Here is a 25,941-nt window from a genome sequence, read left to right on the forward strand (position 1 = left end):
GGTGGTGAATTTTTTTTTAGATTATATCAACTACATCACATTACTATGTAGGACATGGGTATTTGATTAGAATTTTATTGAGGTGGATATGTCTTAGGTCGTGTTGTTAGTAAAAAAATGAAGTTTTTGTTTTATCCCTTTTATGCCTACATAAGCAAAAGTGTGTGACTTGTCGGCGACGCAGAAAAGATGGCAACGATAACCCATCAAGCACAGCATTATCGATGTGGAGAGCCGTGCAACACCGCTGACACAGCAGTATGAGGCAGGTGGTGTTGTCGGCCTCTGGGGATGAAACTTGTGATATCTCAAGACGACTACAAAACTTCTAATTGCGCAAGTATTTCCGAAACACCTGGCTTGGCATCAGCATCGGTGTCAGTCAGGACGTTCTTGGTTGCCAGTGAAAAGTGATCATCTGGTGGATGACCGGAACATCACGAAAGATGCAAATCAAGTAAATACTAAAATATTTTGGGTCCGAGTGAGAACTGGACCATGCCTATTTGTGTGTAGAGCAGATTTTATACCGCAGAAAAACAATATTTCTCGAAACTTTTCCTGCAAAAAACTGAGTGCAGGGTGTTCGTAGGGGCCTCCTTAACGCATGTTATATGCCGGGCTGAAGCATAGGATCTTGCCAGAAGTCGAAACGTGTCAATTGGGAAACGAGTTTGTGTTTTGAAGACCCAACTGATACAAAGCATCAGACATACTTAACCATAGTCATCAGCAAAAGCTCTAACTTAAGGAGCGGGTGCGTAGATTCACACGTTGCTATACGGATGCACAGCGAGCCTTTCGCTTACTCGTGAAACGAATTATCATGATGTAAAGGACTCTAAACGAGTGAATACTCTATCCAGGTGTTCTAGAGTTGCTTGAAACAGTCAAATTTACGCTAACAGTCATCCGTTTCTTCACGGCGTAGTCGAACATGCACGGGAAACCGAAGCGAGGATAGCCGTTGTGAAAACTTTGAGTACTATACCTGATTACTCTACTGCATTATACTCTTGAAGGCGAAGCTCAAATGGTCGTAAAGTTGATTTTCTTTAGCAGCGAAGCACCTTAGGCCCACACTACACCATCGCCGTCGAAGTGCTCTGCGCTGGGCAAGCGCGCCAAGCAAAACAAAACAGCCGGGCTCCCGGCAGATGGCTCTCGCGGCGCTTCATTCATCGCCCACTCACTCACCTAGTCATTCCCGTCACCGAGCGTAGGAGACGCTTCCCAACCCACTCCCAATCCTACCGCTTTCATGAAAGACAGCAGGGTGATTAGGCGCGTAGTCGTTTTCGTCACGTTTCTAAGGAGCTTCGCTCATCGGTTGTATTCTTGCATAGAACTACTGCTAGTTTTTTAAAGACGATAGCCTTTCGTGGGGACCTTCGACTAAAAAATTTTGGTCTGTATGTCTGTACATTTGTCGTTTTGTCCACTCCTAACCGCGTCAGGTACTTGAAACGGCCGACCCCATCCGCAGCGCCCACCAATGTTGCTCAAGATTCAGCGATCATACTTGTGTGATTGTCGATCAAAAAGCAATTATCGCGCATGTCTTGGGCACCATAACAACACGTCGATGTTTTGTATATGTAACTTTATACTAGAGAAGGCACACACAAGTGCATCTAAGGACCATAGCGTTAATCACGCTGCGCTGACAGTAAATGCAATGCTCAAAAAGGCAAGTGTTTCCAATGCTCTGCTAAGATGACACGGTGGTGGCACCTACCCGCGCCTTGCATTCTACACCTTATCACCTCTCAGACGGGCGCGCACACCCGTCTCATAGCCACGCGCTTTGTTTTCTAAAAAAACTGCAAGATGGCGCTCATGTCTCACGTGTGACGTGACTTGAAGCACTCATTCGGTTCCGCTGCACGCTCGAGGCACTCTAACGCAGTGCCTCCAGAATAACATTCACTGATTTTCTCGCGCAGAACATATTTTGTTCACTCCATCCACAGGCAAGATTATCGTCTTTTGACGACATTTGCAGATTACCATGCAGATACGGGGCCAATTTTTCTCAGACGCTCTGCACTTGTTCAGATGAAAGTCGGTGCTAGCGGTACCTGGACATCTCTTTTGTGTCGCTGTTGGCACGCCCAGTCTTCGAAGTTAGTGTCTCACATTTCAACTTATTACTGCTTTTGTAGAACGTTCAGTGACGAGGGCACGATAAACACCGCCACAGAGATGGACCGGTACATACCACGCAGCTCGTACTTTGTATTCAGTAACGGCATTATTGAGCACGGCAAGCGTGACATACCAGCAAGTGTGACACCCACTTTGAGCTGTGTAATGGTGCCCTGCAAACAGTTTCAGTTAAAACTAACTGTAACGGAAATGATTTACTTGCACAATGATGGCCTAAGATGTCTACATTACTGAGAAAGTTTTCATGGTGTGGCTCGTTTTGATATGTCGTTTCTTAATTTGGCACTTATTACTTTCATAACTCGTGTAAATGCGCTCCTCCTGGCATGTTCGATGTTTCCTTCTGGAAGTAATTACCTATGTTGTGTAAAGGTACCCTGCTTATCAAGGCAAATGCGGATCATTATACTGTCGCTACATGGAGGTCCAGCTGTCAGTATTTGTCGATGCCGTCAAGAACGAGCGGTGCGGTCGGGGCACACAACAAGTGTGTTTGAGCCTTTTAGGAAGTTTTGTGTTCGGCTTTTAACGAACTTCGATCTTAAAGGTGCTAATCAATGTCCACTTCAAAAAGAGGTGTTAGAGGGCTACGTAGGGCACGATGTCGGCGCCTGTTGAAGGGAGAGCCGTTCTCTTTGAATCTCTTTAGCCGCCAGCCTGTAGTATTAAACTCGTTCGTTTACAAAAATGCTTGTAGTTACTTTACATTTCGATAATGTGGCAAAAAGTAGTGTGCATGGAAATTCACTAGAGATAACGTTTCGATAAGCTGAATTGTCTTCTTGGAAACTCCAGCGTAGGCTTTAGCATTACCATGTGTTCAGCAGTCCGATTTCTTCAATCTTCTGACTTGCCTCTAACTTCCGCCTTTTCTATACCCATCGCAATAAATCGTAAAACATCATTGTTTATGAGGACCTGAATGTACAGCACCCCACCACGCTGCTTCGTTTAAAATAAATGCCGCTGCTTGTCGTTAGCTGTGGCATTAGGCAGCCCGTTAAAAGCACACGTAGGGTTACTGGTGCGTGCATCGCCTCGCAATGCACCTTACGCTGCCCTTCAGTCACGAATTATGATGCGCTGTCATAAGGGCGTCTGATACGCGTGGCATAATTTCAAGGCGCTCAGGATTGCATTCCAAGTAAGAAAATGAAGGGAAGCGTTGCTCTGTGCAAGTTCTCGTATTTAAAGGTCAATGAGTGTGTAACTAATGACATTGTTATTGTGGCACCAGTCAGCTTCAGTACTTGCATAAAAAGAATTCGATATTAAGCCTGAAATGCATGCACAGTTTGTTTTTTAGCTGTATTCGTTTTGAGTGAAGAAAAACTATTCACGTTGGTCGTTAAATGCGTCATGTTGAACAATCGTCGAAACGTTAGTGCATGCCGCAAAGTGATCCTCTGCAGGAATGCACAGCATAATGAAGGTGAATGATCCCCAGTGAATTATTCCGGAGGCCTGCACAAATTTACATACTAAGTTCAAAGTCATTTAAAGAAACGTGCGTTGCGTGTTTCCGCCATTAAATATGGCGTCTTCATTTGTACACGCCGTGACTTCACGGGTTATATGCGGACTTTCGGGCCCCAAAACTACCACATCGTTGTGGGGTACTCCGTAACGTAGGGCTCCAGAAGTTCTCGCCATCTAGTGTTCTTTAGCGGGCTCAGATGTATCACAAGAGACGGGCCTTCAGCACTTTGCCTCCGCCGAAAAGCGTCAGCCACGTGCGGGAACGAAGTCACGGCCGAACACCGTACAACCGCAGCGACCGGCCCACTGCGGGAGGTTGCCATGCTTGATTACATTATTGTTAGTATGTACGAAAACGAATGGGCGATATAGTTTTCGCACGTGTTTCTCGGTCGTCGCTCAATATTCTTTTTGTGTCTTTTATCAAGTCAGTTCTTAAAAGCTGGTCATGCATGTGGCCTGGTTAGGTTTATTCAAGCTCATACACGTAGGAAGCACAACCAGCATTGTGATTACCACAGAGCTTTTGTCGGCTATGTCTACAAGTCGTCGCCAATATTGTCAATATTCTATGCCGCTGCGTGTTTGCATATATTTTATTGCGCAAAATGCATTTCAACAAACTATTGTCATCGCATGAGAACAGTGGTGGCTGATTGATTATTGCTCTCCTGCTGGGATCAAATCGTAACACGTAGATAATTACTGGACAAGAAACGAGGAAAGAGGTTCAGGCAACAACAAGAAAAAGAAAAGAAAGGCGAGGCTTCTACTAAGCTGCAGAATGCTAAACACAGCGAAAAAGAACCATTCTTAAGACCGATCCAATTGTTTCTGGGTTGTGTCTGGGCTGTTACTAGAACCTAATTAAAGTGATGCAGCTTGCTTCAAGGTAGATGCTCAGCGCACAGAGATTCTAGTCAAACCACAGAAAGTCATAAACAAGACAGAGTTGTTCAAACTACAGAGAAACTCTCTCTGAGCCCAAGAGTTCGGGCCTCTTTTAGATATTGACACGTTTGCGCAGATCTTCTATTGCTCTGGTGTCTTCTCGCTGGTGCCGTTTCGTTTCCCTTCCCTCAAATTCTCTCATTCTACGTGTACCTGGGGTCTTCTGCTCGCCACCGTCACTTCGAAGCCAATTTTTGGGCTAACTATTGCCCTAATTTTCAGTGAATCAGTGATAAGTTGTTCGATTTGCCCAATATCCGTGACGCATAGTGACTTGGGGTAATGACATATAGATTGTCGGCTGCACAGTGGAACATACTCGTGAATGGTACCGTATCTTTCTTCAATACATTCACTACGAACGATTTCCTTGAGAGCGGGGCTACCAAAAATACAATCTTTCTCAGAACCCCGTCTACTCACTGAGAGCGCATGTTCAGTGCAACAAGTGCATGTTCAGTGTTCTCGTTTGGGACAAACAAAATAGTCTGGATATTCTTAGATTCTCTTTATGAAAACGAAAACGCATAAAATATAAAATTTCATTAAAATGACATAGGTCCGTTTAAAAGGCAAGTAGATGCCAACAAATATAACGCATCGCACATGTCACTAAATACTAAATGCGAAAGCTACTGACGAGTCAAAAGACTAGGGTCACGTACACTGGCATTTGACAGCATGCCTGTAATTCCCCGAGTTACAATATAATAATAAGGACTCACACATTCTTTGGAAAAAATAGGAACCATGCCGACGTAGTTCTGCAACTAAAGTTCTGCAACACTGTTTCACTGTTTTTGTCGGATGTGTTCTGCTAGGTACTTAAATCCTATTGTCTGAACAAGAGTCACTCTTTCGGGTTTTTCCGAGGCACAAAATCTCGTCCGTTCATCATTAAAAATAAAACCTCAATAGCAAGTGGAAGCGATGGCTTGAACAGACGCGCTTTTGAATACTTGCGTTGAAAAGATAGCGCGGAGTCGTTTGCGTTTGATGTTAACGAATATGTTCTTCCCGAACTTCACCAGCTGTGATATTCGGTGTCAGGCGATGTCCTTAGCGCCTATAAACCATTGGCAGGACGTAGAGAACATAAGTATTCGCCGACGCATCGTGTGTTAGTGTTATTCTGTATCGGGAATGATTATTAAAGGTACCCATTAGTTCACGACGCGCCACTAGCCTAGGCAGTGGCACGGCGCTGTCTACATCAAGCGTTGCCGTGACTCCGGACGTTTGGACTCCTTCGCAGTTCATGAGGTTGTGTAGGCTTCCATCGATCTCGAACGAGAATGTCCTACGCTCGGAGTGGTGGTGGTTTGTGAGATTCAACCAGACTTCCCATGGTTCCGCCGGGCCCGCACCAGCGTTGCTGAGGTAGATCGCAATATGCCGCAGATACGGCATGTCCGTGGTTGATTGTAGTAATCTGGGAAGTCTGCGGTAAATATTTAAAAACGTATTATTTTATTGTTTCTGTTCACTCTCGGAGGTTAACAAGAATGTCTTCAAAGCACTTCGGGAAAAATGTTCTGAAATAATACTCACTGTATAAAACAGTACCCATGGTAATTAATGAACTAAACTTTGTCTAGCTGGTTCCTTTGGAACTTAGCCAGAGATTGTTTAGCGAATAATATCTGGGTGAAGAAAATGGCAATTAAGGTGACCTGGTAACATTTTTTATCACGAAATTTTAAAGCCCAATAAAGCAAGGCTATCGAAACACGAGTAAATATTCCAATCATGAGAGTTCTGACAACGTGTCGTATACTTCGCGCATAATTCTATGCACTGTTGTCAGCAACATCAGACTGGCAGAGTAGTTGTAAAAGGCACGTTTATCATAAATAGCTTGATCATGTCATCATAACTATCCTTGTGTTGCACGAGAGAGCAGTGGTTTAGCGCCAATCGCCATTCCTTTGGTGCCTCCTAAAGAGAGCACCTAGATCAACAGCAGAAAGCATTGATGCAGTTTTATAAAATATTGTTAAACATTTTGTATACCTATGCATTCACAAGTTCCCAGAGTATAATACTACCTTTGCAGCATCACTCCACCAGAGATCAGTGAATAAGCTGATCACTTTTACCCTCACTAACCAAGAAACCTTTCCTTGGTGTATTTAACAAGGCAGCTACTTAAACCCACATTGCCCGATGCTTAGTGGATGCCGTAAATCATTCGGCAATAGCTTCCGTTTTGTGCAAAACCTGAACAAAACTAAGTTTCTAGTTTATGTTTCAATAACAGTTTTATGCTACGTGATGGCTACGTATACGCGCTTAACGAAATGCAAGATACTGCGCAAAAGTATGCATAATTTTGCTTAATTTTATTTCTGTTAAATGGTATCGTATGTGACAATTCAATTTACGAACGTAAATATTTGTGAAGCTACTTTCAGAGAACATGTTAATAATAAAATTCTCGATAGTATGTGTGTGATTGCGCATGTGTGTGTACTTTCTCTTGAAGTTCATCGGTGCACTAACGAACGTTGCTGCGATACTTGCTTACTATGGTAAGTATAGACGTAAAGAAATTAGTGGTGAACTGCCATTAACAAGACGTTTAATATCGTCCGTATAGTTAAACTTTTGACTTCGCTATACAATCTGCTCATTATGGCAATGCACGCCAACATACAAACAAAATTGATGTAATCCTCTTGCTGGCTAATTCAACCAATGTGATTCTATATATAATCAAACGATCCCATGTGATAATACACCCCATGGGTGTTTACAGAGTCTAGAAACCCATACTTTGGTAAAAGATAACCAACAGCGACAAAAAAACTAGTGTCACGCAAATTTCGGTGCATGGGTCGGCATTGTCGATGAGTTAAGTATTTCGATCAGATAGAAGAATAAACACCACAATTGGGGGCAAAATCTGTTGGAATCGAGTAATCTGCCACCGAGCCACGCCTGTTTTTTACACTGTTTCGAAATATAATACGTGGTTGATCTCTCCGTGATGGCGATTGTAACACAAAAGTAAAACGAGCCTTTACAGATGCAGTTGATTGTTCACTGTACACTGATATGTAAAAGCCTGCGCAATGCCTATTGGCGTTTGACAGCTTACACCTCTGCAACGTCGTGGAAGCGCGTTATCAACCGACAACATTGATGATACATTTTCCTGCTGCTGTAGATCACAGCAAGTCTCATTACTTGCAGCGATGCGCCGCGCCTGACCACCGAGTTGTCTCGAAGTTCGCGAGTTAAGTTTGCAGCACCAGGCTTACACAGAAAGAAAATTCATTCCGAGCTTCGTACTGGTAGTACATTCGCATGAAACCGAATCCAGCAATGCGTCAGAGTCTGCCGGAATGCTCGTACCGTTCTTTTAATAGTCCCTGTTAACTCATAATGAAAGAAAACTGCGTTGGCTGCTACTATAACCAGCAAATGTAAACGGCCGATAAAGCACCTGTTGTCGTTGAGTTCCGGAAGGTCTATCCCTTCGACGACAGCCGCGTGGATCTGATTGATTAGGTCATCCGGACGTGGAACGGAGCCGTGCTCAGAGTAATGTACTGAAGTCTGCTGGGGATTCCACAGTCGGCAGACGTACTGTAAGCAGCGCAGCATAAAGTCCCTCCAGGGGTCCTCAAATGCTTCGATTTCCACCGAGATCACAGCACTTCCGTCTCGCAAACTGAAGCCCTGGTAGAAGTTGCCACGAGGTTGTTGGACAGCCGAGATGTGCACAGATAAGCGGGATATACAGTGGTGCGTGGTCAACAACACCCTTGTAAATGTTTCCCACTCGACGAGAGGCTCTGAAAATAAGTGAAAGTAGATTTTTTTAAAATCCTGCAACAGCTCGATTCTTGTCAATGCAAGCACGTAGAAATAAGCTGACATGTTTGCGATTGAATGGTAGGTTTATTTTGTTGCAGTGCTACATTGCAAGATATGTCTATGCGTTAAACGATTTTCTCATGCGAGAAAACACGCACCAAAAAAAAAAAAAGAAAAGACACTCGCAATGCAACAGAGGCGGCCATCTCTTGGGTGCAAAGAAGTTATTTGCTACACGGTTATAATTACTGGATGCTCGCATGCACGAGCATACATTCCATAGTAATTGCTTGTGTGCAGGACGCTCAGCAGTGAAGTAAGTACATGCTATTGGCATAACGCAGGAATTTTGTTAGCTCGGTACAGTACGATCAATAAGGTTCCTATAACTAAATGCGCGTCTTGTGCTGAGCAGTAAAGTCTGGCATCAGTAATGGCTAAACCTAATGGCTAATGGCATCAGTACTAATGGCTATTGGTATCAGTAAACTAATGGCTAATGGCATCAGTAACGCCCGGTTTACTGTTGTGCACTAGAGGAAAGGACAAAAGGGCGAAAAAAAGAGACGGGAAAAGTGAAGAAATAAAGAATGGGTGCGGCAGTATAAACAAACAGACTCATGCGTTATCATATCACATGATCACTTTGCTACATGACGTGACATAATGAAGCCATCACATACCCTCCGCGATTAGACAAAGTTGCAGCAATTCTGGAGGCACCAAGCAAGGCACCACGTGAGATGAAAAAAAAAAATCTTTAGTAGAAATTTAGGCCATTCATACGCGTTTCCCCTCGTACGAATGTTTCGCGATCCGCCTGAAACAATGCGCGGATCTCGATTGATTTATTGATTGACATGTGGGGTTATTACTCGTACGAGAGTAATAAAACTACATGCAGAATGCTTCGCTTGTGCCCGATAAAGCTTTTCAAAGGCATGATATGGTATTTTGCACCTATCACATATTGTCACAACACCAGTGGAAGTGATTTCATTGATATGTGTAATTTAACGTCCCAAAACCACCATATGATTGTGAGAGACACCGGGCTCCGGAAATTTCTACCACAACATGGGGTTCTGTAACGTGTGCCCAAATCTGAGCTCACGGGCCTACAACATTTCCGCCTCCATTGGAAATGCAGCCACCGCAGCCGGGATTTGATCCCGCGACCTGCGGGTCAGCAGCCGAGTGCCTTAGCCACTACTCTACCGCGGCGGGGCACAAAGCACGGATTTCGCAATGTGTGGATCTTGTACTGTGTAGATGAACCGCGAATTGTGAGAACGCCCGAGGTCCGCCGCGCCTAAGAAGGGCCACTAGTCAGTTTGTGAAGTTGGACTAAATAATACTGGTATTTCCGTTAGTATGTTAATTAAAATTACGCTGGATGATTGATTGATTGAATGCAACATTTGATCCTTTACTGTGTTCGGCTCAAGGTGGTTAGCTTTTGACCGAGCTTTTTCTATTTCTTGGTTTTTCCTTCTTGCCTCTCAGCTCTGGCAACTGTGCAGTTGCGGCGCTAAGAATTGACAGGCTGTTGAACGCCTCTTAAGAATGTCTAATTGCTTACCTGGCTCATAAGCGGCACCAGCAAGACCGAGGATGGCTTGTTGGTAGTCACGAATGAACACGAGGTGGCATGGCCTCTGAACACGAACATCGATATCTCGGGGCATGTGTACTTGTAATGGTGCTTCAGCTCGCTGCGCGAGCCTTATCCTTCGCGCATGAAATGCGACCAGGCGTTCCAATGTATGGACGACGGCAGCCGCGGGTGGGTTTGCAGTTGTCTCAGCTTGCTCCGTTCCTTGAGGCTGTTGCCCAGCGTGTGGATCAGCCAGATCTTCATTACAAACGCCAGCTTCCAGTGCACGTCCTCTTTCTTCCCCCTGGAGATGAAAGCGTAGGCAGTTCCATCGCAACAAAATTTGCGATATAAACATCGCTTCCAGTAACACGCATTCACTGCCGAGGAAAAAAAAACAGCGGGTGATTTGATGCGAGGAAAACGGCTCGTCAGAGAGGATAGATATGAAATAATGATATGAGCGAAATTCAAAGTCATTATTCCAGGTAAATTACGAATAAACCAATACATTGGCTGAACCATCCGAGAAATGGAGAGCCGCTGCGACTACCCGGTACCGCAAATCGACACGAAATGGTTATTTAACACGAAAGAGTTAAATACTCCGGTTTCCCGATATTCTGGTGTCAGCGTCGGTTTTGTTGGCCGGGAGTGTGATTTTCAGTTGGATTCTATTAAATAAACAATAAAATTCTTGGTACAAAATGAAATCGCGTGTATCACATTACTGGGTGTCAAATATAAGCTGAAGAACGAAGCTACGCAGTTGCTTCGTGGTACAACTCGTGTTTCAAAAGAGAGTAACCCTTTATGTGTTTCGAGTCATGCAGGAAATCTTTTACACATGGAATATTGCGTGGATGAATTAAAGAATCACATCATATGAAAAAAGAACCCTAATTACGCATTGAGTGGTCGGTTTCAAGGTCCACCATTGAAAATTGGCAAGACGTTAACAATGATCAGTACCATTAACAGAATCAATAATGTTTACAACTTCGCAATCGCTTTTGTTGCCTTACGGGTGCCCGGTGAGCCTCTTTCTGGTTGAACAAAATAATATTTATAGCATTGTAGCATTTGTAGCATTATTTGCAATAGGCATTCTAGAAAAGTCTGAAACGGTCATATAACGTCCTTACAAGCCTCTTAAAGGCTTGTAATTGCATTCGGGGCAGGTAAAATTCTTGATACTAACCTCAGGTCTTGCGGACGTTGTAGCTTCCGTGTTCCTGTTGAAGCTCCACCGTCCCCCCATTACGATGCCACGCTCGCAGCTTGACGCTGGCCTTGCAGTTAGGACTGCTGCCGCAAGGTTATACTTCTTCACATAAAAAATACTACGTATGGCATAGGCAGCACCACTTCGAAGCGAGTGTTCGAAAAGTCACGTCTTTTCAATGTTGCTACATTGAAATAATTTTACGCACGCGCTGTATGTGATCAACGCAGATAACTTTTTTTACGCCTTTCACGGCTACTGCGAATCCGGATAATGGAAGAACCTGAACGTGTATTTTGTTAGCTTATCTACCACGTGCTAATATGTTGTGCTGCTCCACTCACTAACCTCGTATTTTGTTGTATTTCGCTCTGACAGTAACACTGTCACAGCGAAGGCTCGAAAAACGGCTTTTTAAAACCTTTTGTTAACAATCTTCGAGTAACTCATACAAGCACACTTACTGGGTGCCACTACGCCATACATACAATTTGTTGTAGTAGGCTCTCATTCACTATGCTATTCTTCATCAGTCTTGAGAGAAGCGTGGTATCTGCTACAACCTTGTTAGGAATGTTTTGCAGTATTTTTATGCAGCGGCTGACGACGACGAAGAATTCTTCCTCAAGTCAGTATGCACCACAGCCAATAGGTTAACAGAACAAGCTTTTGTAAGAGGTTGGGTCATCGGAAGACCCACTCTATACGTAATTCGTATTCTGTGACACCCTGTTGTTGCTTTGATGTTCTAGTACGTTTAATGCTCATGTTAACACGTTTCCTTTCCCGACATCGTCTGCCTAAGGCCAGTTTTGAAATGAGTTTCAAGCACCGGCGTGGCTCAGTTGTTGAATACTGGGCTGGCACGCCTTGGACCATTGTTCATTGTGTCCTGGGTATTTTCTATTTACTGAGTTTTTTTCTATTTGTTGCAATATTAGTTACGGACACCGGTGGCGACAGCGGCGGACAACTATGGCGCCACACGTGACCCGTGTTTTGATCGCATAACAGCCTTCGCTGTTATACACCACCGTCCAAAATAACCACCTTCACTGAAAACCACACAGAATGACGTCTCAAATGTATTTCCTTCAGCGCCCGACAAGCCAATGAAGTGGGAAAAGTTCTGAGAGGTAGCTTTTCTGCATGGTTGCTTTCAAGCCTGTTATCGCGTGCCGTACTCCTTCCGCTGACCGGAGCACCAGCTTGGGCACGAAAATAATTGTTTTTAGTACCGCGAATAGTAGTGGAAGGGTGTGTTATTTTTCGAATGTTGCTGTTGAGGAAGGCTCACTGTTCTGTACTGTGGCACATCGACGACAGCTTTTGTTGTAAAGCCATGATAGAATTCATGGCTGCAAAAAGCTTAGCTATGAACCGAGAAAAGGCACCTGTCTTACTGAATCAGCTGCACGTGTGCAGGCTACCTGTGTGGTCACCTTAAAGTAGTTCTCTCTTGATTATTGGAAAAACCTTCCATAATTAAAGAGGAGCGTTGTCAATATTTTAGGCAGAGTTTTTTTTAACAATGGCATGCACGTGACTGGACCCATGTCAATAGTCTTGTTTTTGCCTCAGAAGAAAACGAGGGAACACTAAGGGGACTTGATCGCAAGACATGACCCTGTTAATCAGGGTGGTTGCTCTTACAACAAGGATGAAGTATCGCTTGAAGAATTTATAGTGTGCGCTTTGTATCGACTGGTCATCAAATCTTAGCCGTTTGCGACGCGAAGTGATTGGGTGCCTCAGTCGGCGCATCGTGTCACAGAGATGAATATCGTCATTTTTTCACCTGCGCCAAAGCGTCCAATGAATGCGATAGCAGCAAATCGGAACGTCACGCGAAGCAGGGCAGCAGATCGAAGTGTGCTCCGCGTCGCTCACGCACGAATGACGAACGAAACGTATTCACAAGTTAAGATGATTGCGAACTCGTGTCTCGGATGTTACTTCACTGTGTCTGAAAAGATTGATTGATTGATTGATATCTGGGGTTTGACGTCCCAAAATCACCACATGATTATGAGAGACGCCGTAGTGGAGGGCTCCGGAAGTTTAGACCACCTGGGGTTCTTTAACGTGCACCCAAATCTGAGCACACGGGCCTACAACATTTCCGCCTCCATCGGAAATGCAGCCGCCGCAGCCGGGATTCGATCCCGCGACCCTCGGGTCAGCAGCCGAGTACCTTAGCCACTAGACCACCACGGCGGGGCTGTGTCTGAAAAGGGCGCCCTTTTCGCAAATGAAGACTTTTCAGCGAGTGCAGCGACCTTTTTGTGCCCGGAAGCTACAACATCATCGTTCCGGTGAAAGGCGAGGTGCACGATTCTCCCTACCGCTAGATAAGCGTGCGCATGCGGGAGTGTCTATCTCCCCCTCCCCTCTTCTCGGGGCAAACAACGCGTGGGAAATAAACGCATCAGCGCGCGTCGCCACGTCGTGACAACCTGGTGACGCGCGCTCATTGCGCCATCTCGCTGGTAATGCTGAAAACACCATCCTTCCCCCGAGGTCAGCATCACCAGCGGCAAGTGGTAGGCTGAAATAGCTTGCCATTTCACCGATGAAGGAGGTGCTCCTTCGTGGCTCAGGGGCAAACGCCACTCACTCACAAGCAGGAGATCGGGCATTCGATTGCGTGCGTCGCTGTATTTTACTAGATTATTTCTCATTCTTCCGTTTTCATACATTTAGATACGTATCACATACCGTGAATGACAGCGGTAGCCAACGCTGGCTGGAAAATCTAGCCAAGAGTGTCCATATAATTGGTATCACAATAAGGACAAATAAAGGGGAAACTCGAAGTCGCGGGTTAGATTCCCGGCTGCGGCGAGAACACTTGAAGCCTGTGTGCTTAAATTTAGGTGCACGTTGAAGCCACTGTTGGTCGAAATTTTCAAAGCCTTCTACTCTGGCGTCTCTCAAATTCATGTGGTGATTTTTGAACGTTAAACCCCAAAAATATTTATTATTAAAGGGAAACTTGGCTGGATCACTCCTTTGTTGCAGATGTTGTCATTTTGCTTTCCACTGCTTTGTTAGGAGCATGAGCCCAGGAGGCAAAATTTGTGAAGGCACGGTGAATACTGTGCAATTATTGAAGAAATTAACTGGGCCAAAAACCAGACACGAGAAACGAAATGAACAGGACGATTGCACGCTGAGAACTGGTTCATTAAAACGTACATCACCCTTGTAAAACAAACTGGGGGGTGTTCATTTCAGTAAACCAGTTTTTAGTCTGAAATTGTTCCGTTCACTTCGTTTCTCGTGTATCCCATTAAACGCAGTTAATTTTTTAAGATGCGTTTTAACAACTTGCCCCCTTCCCCCCTCCCCCCCCCCCAAAAAAAAAAAACGCTTCTCGAATACTGTGTAGACGAATGCAGCGCAGCCACCGGCAGCAAAAGTGTACACATGAGCCACGGTGCAACCCTCTCGTGGCGGCTTTTGCAACTTTATTTCAAAAGCACAAAAATACAGTGACCAAATAGCCGAGCTGTAGTTCTCGCTATTTCGCAATGATGTCGGTAGTCGGCGTAGAAGGATCATCTAAAAAGAAGACTATGCCGAAAGCAATTTCTGACTTTCTCGCGTATACGTGTATACCTACTGAAGGTCAGCTGTTAGGGCCCTCCTATCATTGTCATAGATTGTTAATGTATGTAATAGCTTTATATTCACCTGTGAAAGAGCTTAGGATAAGCTAAACATATAAATAGCCAATTTCAATCTCTTATGTGCGCCTGAACTTTGACCGACGAACTAAAATGTAGCGAAAAGTAATAATACGGCCAGGTGATGAAAGATATGATGAGATGTGGGACTGTGATGCCAATGCTGGACTGTGCAATAAGGTTCCCTTACGGTGAGCGGGAAGAAACATCAATACTGGTGAGAAGGAGCGCTTAGAGGGAGGCCTCGAAAATGTCGCGGAGAAAGGACAGGTGCAGGCGTGATAGCTCAACTCAGTAACGTCGCTGGTACGATAGAGGCTGGGTGGTGTGGCGGGTTTCCCCTGTCCCGGGGATTGAGTGGAAGATGATGGAAGGAATGATCACTCGACTCTTTCTCACTATCGACGATGGAGTGTCAGTTGATTGCAACCAAGTAGTTTGAAAATGGCATTTGAATGAATCGAAATAAAAGTGCTACGGATGTCAAGTGCGCAGTTTTTGCCCGTGCCCCTAGATGCTGGTAAACAAGAAATAAGTTTGATGCATCTACGGTCCTCCAGTCCAGCGTAGAAATTTTTGTTAGTTTTTTTGCGTAACATTGATTGGCACTGGTACTGTGGAAATAATTTTTGCTAAACTATTTCTTCAACAAAAATAAATTATAGAGGTCTCGAATTACTTGGTATGAATGCTGAGTGAGGCGTATATTCATAATTCTGTCTATATACTCAACAAAGTACAATTATTTATTTCATTCTGTGGTTTCAATCAAAAGTCATAAAACCCAACTTTCAAATTATCAGTTATCGTTCGCCCCTACTCTATATTTGCCGTCATTCCTCACAGCCAATCGAAAATTTGTCGTCGACAAAACATGATAACAAAGCGATACCCACTGAGCCATGGTTGACCGAGGTTCAGATCATTATTATCAATAATATAGAGGTGGCTAAAATTATCTGTTCTCGATGTCAATACTGTTACCATGAGTAGATCTCCTAAACTACTCTCAAGCCATCGGCACCTGGGTTTCAGGAATTTCCTATGCGACGCAGATCCGGAGAAGGGGAACGACGGTACAGCGAAGTCTCACGATGAAGCCGATGAACGGGAGTCTTTCCTGTAGATCAAGCTTCTGCGGCTCACTTCTTGGATTAATTTAGACGAAGTCACCACGCCCACAACTCACTGCTGTCATGACTGACCACTACTACCACCCCCACTCTTGTCACTCCTGCCACTTCCTGCCACGTCATTTCCACTTCGTTTCACCTCACTCAAAGCAACTGCAGACCACTAGTTTCGCCATTTCAGCAGTATTCACAGCGCAGCTGGCTGGCTTTTCTGGTTACTTGCATTAGTTTCTTCAACAATTTAAAATGATTACAGTACAAGATCAAATACCTTTACTTGAAATTCGTAAGTATTTTCGTGATATCATTTATGTTGCCAATGAAAAACACCAAAGGCTATCTATTCGTGTGACCAGAGTGGAGCCAATGACAGCCATGAAGCCATGCATAAACTAGCGGAATTAATCGAGATGTTGAAAAAGTATTCAATCCAAACTTGTCCGAAACACCCGAGACAAGGCTCGGAAAAAGTGAAAAAAAGCTTACAATTACATCTATCCTGGGCACTATACAGGCAGACAGTTCAAAAACGAAGAGAACTTGTGCACGATGTGTTTCCCGCTAAACATGGCAGAAACGCTGCTACAACTTGTCGCTTCATTATCAGAGGATTCTAGCAAGGGCTCACCCAGCACGGAATCGCTGCCATCGCACTGCACACATGAGTACCAACACTCCCACGCACTAGCGCCCTACACGACTCTAACTGCAGAAACGGCACATTACGGTGGGTTATTCTCAAAGGCTTTGTCAAACTACCAAAATGCTCGCCCATTTTACCTAAAAGCGCCTTTGCATGGAACCTCTGCTATCTCATCCACTATTCTACTATTGATCCCTGAATATTAGAGAACATGCAAATGAAAAAAAACTCGTTGTAGTCGCAACGTTAGAGATGAAATTTTGGGACAACTGTAACATCGCGAGCTGAGTTTCAAAAATACTGCACACTGCAAAAAAAAACTGCGCCCTTAAGGGAGTATTTTGTCCCAAGGGCAACCCTTTTAGTCTGTTTAAGAACACTCTAAAACGTAAGGGTGTGAGGAGGTGTTACACTGTACTTTTATAGGTGTTTATGAACACCCCTAAACTATGAGTGTTAGATCAAGCTACACTCGTGCAAGTGAGTTGTAACATATAGAAACAGCATTGAAACGAAGGTAGTTACATGTAACTGAAAGGCCAGATAGCCGTAGACATAGCAATTTATTTTCTGTTTTTCGTGTGTTGTGTTTCACTGAATGCTACAAACTTAAACTGATGGTTCTTATTTATAAATGTATAAAACAAGATTTCGCTTCATTCAGCAATATGTACCTCACTCGTCACATTGAATATAACTAACGAAAGACGTCACTTCTTTCAGCACGATCTCGAACAAATTATGGTACCCAATCACTTGACCATCAAATAGTAGATATATGTAACAGTTTTCCTTCTGTAGTAAAATTATCACAGATAAGCAGATCTGTACATTATTTTAAAAAGAAAGTAAGATTAGTCTTCGATCCAGGGTGAAGTGCTTGTGCTCACCAGGTTGTACTTCACTGCGTTTCAATTGTTAAGCTACGCACATTGTTAGCTCCACTTGAATTCTGAATTATGATGGATACTGTTGCACCTCTTCACTCATAAAATCTATTCACAACTTTACTCTGATAGACATATCAACATGAAATGGTTTTTATAGGATTTCGTACTTCTATAGCAAAATTGCTTGAAATTCCATCACTTCTCTACAGTTGTCACACAGGTCCCGTTAGTTAGGGAGGCGATCGCCGGGGTAATTCCAAGGGCCGAGGTATCGGCCCCCCGAACCGCACCACGAAAGCGTGGACAAGTTAGAAGTGGTTCTATTTGGCGCGCCAGCGGACGCCGGCTGTGGCCCAAAGAACAAGTCAGAGCCGAGAGTTGATAAACAAACGAAATTATATTCTCGATAATGGCAGATCAAAACAACACACAAGTATGCACACTCCACAATAGTTGACTACAATATGTCACCAAACAAACAACGTACTACACAGTACAATCAGCCACACTTGAAACAACGGACACAGACAACAATACGCACTACAATGCGGTCGCATGCATTGAACAACCAAGACACTTAAAGACTAAAGAGATCGAAAACCTATTCAATCCAAAGTTCTTGGAATCAAAGTCTAGATGATGCTCTTCCGAGAATCCCTCACTCAAAGTCCAGCGTTGTTGTTCCGCGGCCCCCGAAGTTTCTCTTCCAGGAAACCTTACCGAAGTTTCTCTTCCAGGAAACCTCACGTCTTCAATTGGCCACCCTCCAAGCTTCAAACTTCTTCGCCCTAAACACGTCGGCTTCACACACGCGGCTGTTGCCACGCGTTTTCGCTCGATAGCGGTAAACACACACTCTTGCCTGTAGCTCGAGTCGTCACCCCTAAGGTGGAAATCATCTTCTTCTCCTGCTTTGTCTCTACGGACAAAACCTTCGCCGACTACACGGTGGAATCCCTACGCGCTCTGGCGCTAACTTCCGTCTTCTCCTTCTCTCTCCCCTCGGCTGCTTCATTAAATACCTTCCGCGCGAGATTCCAAAAAGTTCTCGTCGTTTCGTCGGCGCGATGCGCAGCGAATGGTGGAGGAAAAGGTCGACACGATACGAGGGCCGTCCGCGACGGATGACTCAACCCGGCATTACCACGCCTCTTTCCATCTAGAAATTTCGAGTGCTTGCTCGGCCGCCGATGTGAGGTGAGGAGGTTCGTCGGCGGACCCACGCTTCCGAAGGAGAAGGTCGCACGCCCGGGGAGCCTTTAGAAGTTTGTTTTCTTTCCTTTTTTTTTATCGTTGACTTCGCGGCGTCCCTCCGGCGTTTCCTCGCGAGAAGTTGGCGGCGCGCCCTTTTTGAGCGCTCGTTTTCTGACACTGCCCCCCACTTTAAGAATATTATCGCATAATATTCAAAACCACACAAACGAGCGCGAACAGTCACCACACACTCTGAAAGACTGTAACACAAACCGTCGCTCAGGACACTTCAAATTCACAATAGATCACTCAGTACAACTGTACATTGCAATTCAAACTCACAACACATAGAGTATAGCCACAGGTACATGAATACAATGCTCCATCACATATTCCAGACAATACAAATATACAAAGCTCTCATTACCACAATTGTACAATACTATACATCACGTCACCGTAACAAACATTTTGACTCACTCGACATACAGTTGTGACACAGGATAACAAAACACAACACATTGAGGCTCAACACAGACAAACGCATTACAATCTGACCTCAGCACCTATACTGAGTACTTCGAGCTGCGCTTGTGCCCTTTTTTGCGGTGCTCGCTTGACCTCTTCTTGTTTTTCCTCGTTCTTTTTCGGCGAGTCTTTTCCAACGACGGTATCTGAGGCGGCGTCTCAGCCATCGTTGTCACTTCCGACACCGTTAACGGGTCATAACAATCAACGGGTCCTCTCTGTTTATTTACCAGCTTGATCATGTCTCTACATTTGGCCCGGCTGGCCTACTCCGTCTCTTTTACACTGTCAGTCGGTCGATGTCGTGCCGACGTAAGTCCAGTTGCTCGGCCCGTGAACTCATTCAACACGATCATCTTCTCATCTACTGTCTCTTGCGCCGCGGCTTCACCTTGGGCTCTATTGAAGTCCGTCAGGGGCTGCTCCTCCACTGTACCTCGCGGTCACTGGGTTGGCGAGGGCTCTATCTTAGCATTCCGGATCATTCTGTCCTCGCGCCCCGTCGATGTTTCCGATGACAAGGTCGTACAGGGGGGTCGTCATGCATAAAGCAGTAACCTTCCCGCTGAAGTACGGGGTTTCAATTTCGATTTCTGCTTCGGGAAGCATCCGAACCGTACGGTCAATTACGCAAGCCGGTTTCGTTTTGCCTGTTAACTCACTTTCCCGTACCAGATTTTTCCGCACGATAACAGTGGAGCTGCCGGTATCTCTTCACACCGTAATCTTTTTGTCCGCAACTTTTCCAGGCAGCGTTGGCATTCATTTCGTAACACCGGTTGGCTGTTTTGCCATTACAGCACCCATATTAGGAATTTTCTCCCCATTTTGCAACTCTACGAATCCATCTGGGACGGCCTTATCATCGGATTTCGGTGCTGCTAGCACACAGGACACCTGGTGACTTTGACTCGCTCCGTTTCGACATGCGTCCGCTTTGTGCCCAGTCTGACCACACGTAAAACATTTTACTACCGTAGGGCTCGTAAAGATCGTTCGACAGTTTTTCGCGCGATGACCCACTCGGATACACAGAAAACATCGCGGAATGCTCTCTGGTGCACGCTTCTTTTTTTCGGGAGTCAATTTCTTTGAATCCTCGGGACAATCTTTCTTGACCTTGGCCAAATTAGTGCCACCTTGCGCTTCCCAGAATTCATCAGCCAATTCAAGCATGCCTTCAAGTGAGTCGGCCTTCCACTCTTTCAAGTACAGCGACAGGCTTGGGTGGCAACTAGTAAGAAATTGTTCTCTGATTAGGAGCTCCCTAAGCTCATCGTACTCCCGCGCTGTCCCTGAAAGTTCATTGCATCTGTCGAAATAATGGCAAAGTCGGGCGGCATACTGCGTAGCCGTCTCACCATCAGCTGGCTTTCCTGTCCGAAATCTGTCCCGGAATCCTTCCACAGTAAATCCAAATCGCTTCAGTAAAGCAGTTTTCACCTTTGCATAGTTGGCTGCATTGGTCGGCGTCAGCCTACCGTACACACTGAGCGCTTCACCACTCAAGCAAGTACTCAAAGCAGTTGCTTACTGATGTTCCGGCCAATTCTGGCTCCTCGCAATCGTCTCGAATCGGTGAAGGTACGCGTCAAGGTCGTCCTTCCTTTCATCAAACGCTACGAGCAGCTTGCTTGGGTTCAAGCGGAAGCCGTGGTCCTCCCGTTCGCTGCTTTCAACTCTAGCTTGGACAGGAGTTTCACTTCGCTGTTGCAAGCGGAGCCGCTCGAGTTCCATTTCGTGCTGTCGCTGCCGTTCCCTTTCAGCCATCTCCGCTTCTCTTTCTTCTCTCGCCCTTTCGGCTGCCAATTTTTCTCTCTCCAACTCCAACTTCAATTGTTGCTCTCTTTCTTCCTTTGCCCTTTCAGCTGCCAACTTTTCTCTCTCCAGCTCCAACTTCAATTGCTGCTCTCTTTTTTCTTTCAGCTGTCGCTCCTTTGCCTCTCTTTCTTCGTTCGACATTTCAGCGGCCAGCCTCTCTCCAACTCTGCTGCTTTTTCTTCCTTGGCCCTCTCAGCTGCCAACCTCTCTCGTTCCAACTCAGCTGCTTTTTCTTCCCTGGCCCTTTCAGCTGCCAACCTCTCTCGTTCTAACTCAGCTGCTTTTTCTTCCTTGGCTCTCTCCGCTGCCTCTTTCTCCTTCTGGCTTACCCACTTCCGTAGTTCGGCGCCAGAAAGACCCATCTTCTCACCAAGAGCAACTAACTTTTCGAGATCCATGGTGTCTCGCAAATAAAGTCTTGCCGCGTGTAAAAAGTATCTGCCTAAATCAGTCTATCAGAACACTCCCCTGCACTCGTTGACGAGAACACAGAGCAACACACAAAATCGTTCCGATAGCACTACCAACAACTCGAGGCTCTTTCTCACTACTTTGGACACACTGTGCACCAAAAGGTTCTGTCGTGGACGCCAGATTAATTGTCACACAGGTCCCGTTAGTTAGGGAGGCGATAGCTGAGCTAATTCCAAGGGCCGAGGTGTTGGCCCCCCGAACCACACCACGAAAGCGTGGACAATTTAGAAGTGGTCCTATTTGCGCGCCAGCGAACGCCGGCTGTGGCCCAAAGAACAAGTCAGAGCCGAGAGTTGATAAACAAACGAAATAATATTCTCGATAATGGCAGATCAAAACAACACACAAGTATGCACACTCCACAATAGTTGTGTACAATATGTCACAAAACAAACAACGTACTACACAGTACAATCAGGCACACTCGAAACAACGGACACAGACAACAATACGCACTACAATGCAGTCGCATGCGTTGAACAACCAAGACACTTAAACACTAAAGAGATAGAAAACCTATTCAGTCCAAAGTTCTTGGAACCAAAGTACAGATGATACTCTTCCGAGAATCACTCACTCAAAGTCCAGCGTTGTTGTCGTTCCGCGGCCCCCGAAGTTTCTCTTCCAGGAAACCTCACGTTTTCAATAGGCCACTCTCCAAGCTTCAAACTTCTTCGCCGAAAACACGTCGGCTTCACACACGCAGCTGGTGCCACGCGTCTTCGCTCGATAGCCGTAAACACACACTCTTGCCTGTAGCTCGAGTCGTCACCCCTCAGGAGGAAATCATCTTCTTCTCCTGCTTTGTCTCTACGGACAAAACCTTCGCCGACTACATGGCGGAATCCCTACGCGCTCTGGCGCTAACTTCCGTCTTCTCCTCCTCTCTCACCTCGGCTGCTCCATTAAATACTTTCCGCGCGAGATTCCAGAAAGTTCTCGTCCTTTCGTCGGCGCGATGCGCAGCGAAGGCTGGGGGAAAGGTCAACGCGATACGAGGGCCGTCCGCGACGGATGACTCAACCCGGCATTACCACGCCTCTTTTCATCTAGAAATTTCGAGTGCTTGCTCGGCCGCCGATGTGGGGTGAGGAGGTTCGTCGGCGGACCCACGCTTCCGAGGAAGAGGGTCGCGCGCCCGGGGAGCCTTTAGATGTTTGTTTTCTTTCCCTTTTTTTTATCGTTGACTTCGCGGCGTCACTCCGGCGTTTCCTCGCGAAAAGTTGGCGGCGCGCCCTTTTTGAGCGCTCGTTTTGTGACAACAGGGATGCTGATGAGTTGTGCAGTACTAGATGTGTTTCGCTTTCCTCAGCGCTGTTCTTGTTTTTTAACTTTTTTGTTGTTTTGTTTTTGTTCACGAAACTGTTTAAACGAGTATATGTTTCACTCCTTGTTTTTGTTTTTTTTTGTTTTTTTACGTGCGGGGATTTAGACCTAGTCAGGAAACAGTTGCGTCTGTTTCGTTTTGCCTCATCTCGGTGGCATGTAACTGTTGTGTACACATGCCAGAATAAAATAATGTTAATATAAGCACACTTGATCAAATGAAGTGCAATTAACGGGAAAACAAATGGAGAGACACACAGAAGGAAACGATTCGTCCTGTGTGTCCCCTCTTTTGTTGTCTCTTTCATGGCACTCCATTCCATCAAATATGCATCACCAACGGGTTCAAGCCTCAACTGTTCTATAAAACAGTAGAGACACACAGGACTAACCATTTCCTTATGTGTGTCTCTCCCTTTCGTTTCCCGTTAATTGCGCTTCATTTGATCAAGTATGCTTATACATGTAACTGCTATCATTTCAAGGCAGCTTTTATGTGTTGCACCGCCCTCACAGGAGTGTAGCTTGACCTAACACCCACAGTTTAGAGGTGTTCGTAAACACCTTTAATAGTTGGGTTTAAGGTCTCTTTACACCCTACGTTTATAGGGTGTTTTCAAACACTCTACAAGGGTGTTACCCATGGGACGAACATACAGACTTAAAGGTGTAAAATTTTTTTCAGCGCATCACTAACCTGCGCATTCCATGGCACGTGATCAAGTCTACAGAGGTCAGACAAGAAGTGGAGACATTGACAAGGTACAAGCGATAAACTGTACAAATTGCTCAAAAATCACAAAAGGTGCCTCTGAAGAACTTAGCTACGAGTACCTACGCGAATTCCCTGCGTCCCCGTTGACCAACATGGTACGCATCTCTTAGTGGCTTGCCGACCGTATACAGCTATATCGTCATTTCGCACCACACAGCTTCACCAGTCGCAAACTTTCTTGTAGCGAAATTACTCTGATTATCCTGTTCGTATGTTTTATTGACGCAATTGCAAGCAGTGATAACTAATCAAAATTTATCTGACCACCATGGCCAGGATTGAAAGCGCGACCTCCGGGCCAGCAATCGAGTACCGTGATGGCTAAACCACCGCAGTGGATGGTCGTGTACATCGTATTATTCATTTTTTAAGGTTTTTACAATTAGTTAGCAAAGACTCCAACTCAAGCTGTGCAACACGCATGTACGTGATACATGAATTCGGACGTCTTTCATTATGTCTTTGAGAAACGTGCAGAGCGTTGCTTCAACTAAATTGTCTTTTTTAAGATGATTCGGTTCAGAAAGTCTTTTAGCAATTCGGCCTGTCTAATCAATTTCTCCCTTAATTTCTTCTGATTCTTGAACTCTTAAGAAGTCTATCACTGGCAGTGATTTTGGTTTTTCTGGACGCCTTCACACGCTGGCGTGAAACTGTTCTTATGTAAAATAACGCCACAAAATAGCAGTGACGTCAAGTCTCTACTTGCATACTAACAAACCGTCAATAGTCCCTTATGAGGTGGCAATTTTTTCATGAAAATAGCTTTTTAGAACTGAATACGAAAACGGCAGCAACGAAAGCACGTCCTCACTTTCTCCCAATACCCGCAGGTCCGGACAAAAATACAATCGGGCGAAATATGTTGTAAAAGACTGAAGGAAGCGCAGCGTGTCCTTACAGTATTCGACGTTTTTTAGGGATGGCTAAATGACTTGTGTGCATGCATTCTTATGCACCATAGCCAACTGACCACCCGTTGAAAGCATTGCATTTATATGTCAGTGTTGATAATCGATAACGTCCTGTTCATTTTTATTGCGTCCTGGTTTTGTATGCCGCGAGTCATACGTTACCGTGCCAATTTTCAAATATTGAGGCCCGTACGCCACGTGCTGCAAAATACGGTGATCTAAAAGCAACGCCTCTAATTCTTGGGTATGACAAAGTGATAGCTTGAAACATTAGTGCCATATACTATGGTGTCGTACAGGCTTTTGAAATATTTGTGCAAGTAATTTTTCAGCATTTGTCCCGAATACTTAAAGTTTGCAACTGAATACAGCCATCAGAAACGCAAACTTTCGTGATGTTGTAGTTTGTCAGCGATAATAACAATGCCTTGTTTGAATATTGCGAAGATGAAAACACATCCCATTTTTGTTCCAATATCAGGAATATTGATGTACAATATTATAAGACATAACCTTATCACCAGAATTTGCGCAACTGCATCGTATGGCTATATTCGTATCGTCATAACTACTGATGCACGTGGCTTTCCCAACTCGCCCGTCTCAACCGTAGCATCAATGACAAATCCAGTTCAAGCAACGAATAACCGTTTCAACGTCTCAAACCACGATCATATTGCGGAAAGCACGGATCGCAATGGAAGGAGATCGCCCGCAAGCAGTCGACGATGTGTCTATGGAAGAGCCATCGAACACCGAGGTAAGTGCTAATGCTTCAAAACACTTTGCCCTTGACTGCCTTAGTGCACCTGTTTGGTTCATAGTTTTGGGTGCACCCCCTATGAAGGCTATGCTAGATTTTGTTGAACCTATGTCTTATGATACATGCTAAAACAGAGAGGCAAGTGAATTGTTACTGATTTATTACGGCGTAAATGCAGCGCAAAAAAAAAGACGAGGACAAAAAAGGGAACACCTCAAGTGCTTGTGGTGTTCACTTATTGGTCCCCGTCTTTTGTATCGCTACATTTACGCTGTAAAAAATTATACGTGTTTTCACATAGCCTTTTATAAGCTTTCTTTTTACTGCAATTACAATGTGAGAGCATTATATTTTGACGAGAAGTATGTAAATACAAAGAAACTTTTGATAACAATTAGTGATATATAAGTAAGTGCTCGTTCATAACTCCTACACTATGTTCGATATGATCAGACGCTAAGGCATTTTGGCATAAGCTCATGGGCACGGTTGCGATTGCTGGTAACGGAGATGTCATATTGGTAAATATGAAGTGCAAGGTATCCCGT

The 25,941-nt window shown here is 44.9% G+C and overlaps 2 protein-coding genes across 2 annotated transcripts in view; one reads left to right on the forward strand and one right to left on the reverse strand.

The window, feature by feature from the left end:
* Positions 1 to 4,097: 4,097 nt before the first annotated feature.
* Positions 4,098 to 11,354, reverse strand: LOC142768953 (uncharacterized). The gene is made up of 4 exons (XM_075871573.1): positions 11,220 to 11,354; positions 10,004 to 10,322; positions 8,048 to 8,399; positions 4,098 to 6,040 (listed from the first exon to the last, which is right to left on the reverse strand). Exons 1-4 carry the CDS (start codon positions 11,277 to 11,279, stop codon positions 5,659 to 5,661), a joined length of 1,113 nt encoding a protein of 370 aa, XP_075727688.1. The 5' UTR covers positions 11,280 to 11,354; the 3' UTR covers positions 4,098 to 5,658.
* A 13,902-nt stretch (positions 11,355 to 25,256) lies between these two features.
* The window catches only part of LOC119164394 (uncharacterized), a 32,101-nt gene continuing 31,416 nt past the window's right edge, over positions 25,257 to 25,941 (forward strand). Inside the window, exon 1 of the mRNA XM_037416575.2 lies at positions 25,257 to 25,390. Within this exon, the coding sequence (XP_037272472.2) occupies positions 25,328 to 25,390 (63 nt within the window). The 5' untranslated portion in view covers positions 25,257 to 25,327. The remainder of the gene's footprint in view (positions 25,391 to 25,941) is intronic.

This window comes from Rhipicephalus microplus, chromosome 8, assembly GCF_043290135.1.
Source record: "Rhipicephalus microplus isolate Deutch F79 chromosome 8, USDA_Rmic, whole genome shotgun sequence".
NCBI lineage: Eukaryota > Metazoa > Arthropoda > Arachnida > Ixodida > Ixodidae > Rhipicephalus > Rhipicephalus microplus.

What these genes read in the sequence shown, in the direction of transcription:
- LOC142768953 (XM_075871573.1), bottom strand. Translation starts at nt 11,279, where the DNA reads ATGGGGGGACGGTGGAGCTTCAACAGGAACACGGAAGCTACAACGTCC. An exon ending in CAACGTCCGCAAGACCTGAG is followed by an intron (nt 10,323 to 11,219) that starts GTTAGTATCAAG and finishes TTTCATCTCCAG; the next exon opens with GGGGAAGAAAGAGGACGTGC. An exon ending in TGGTGCCGCTTATGAGCCAG is followed by an intron (nt 8,400 to 10,003) that starts GTAAGCAATTAG and finishes ACTTATTTTCAG; the next exon opens with AGCCTCTCGTCGAGTGGGAA.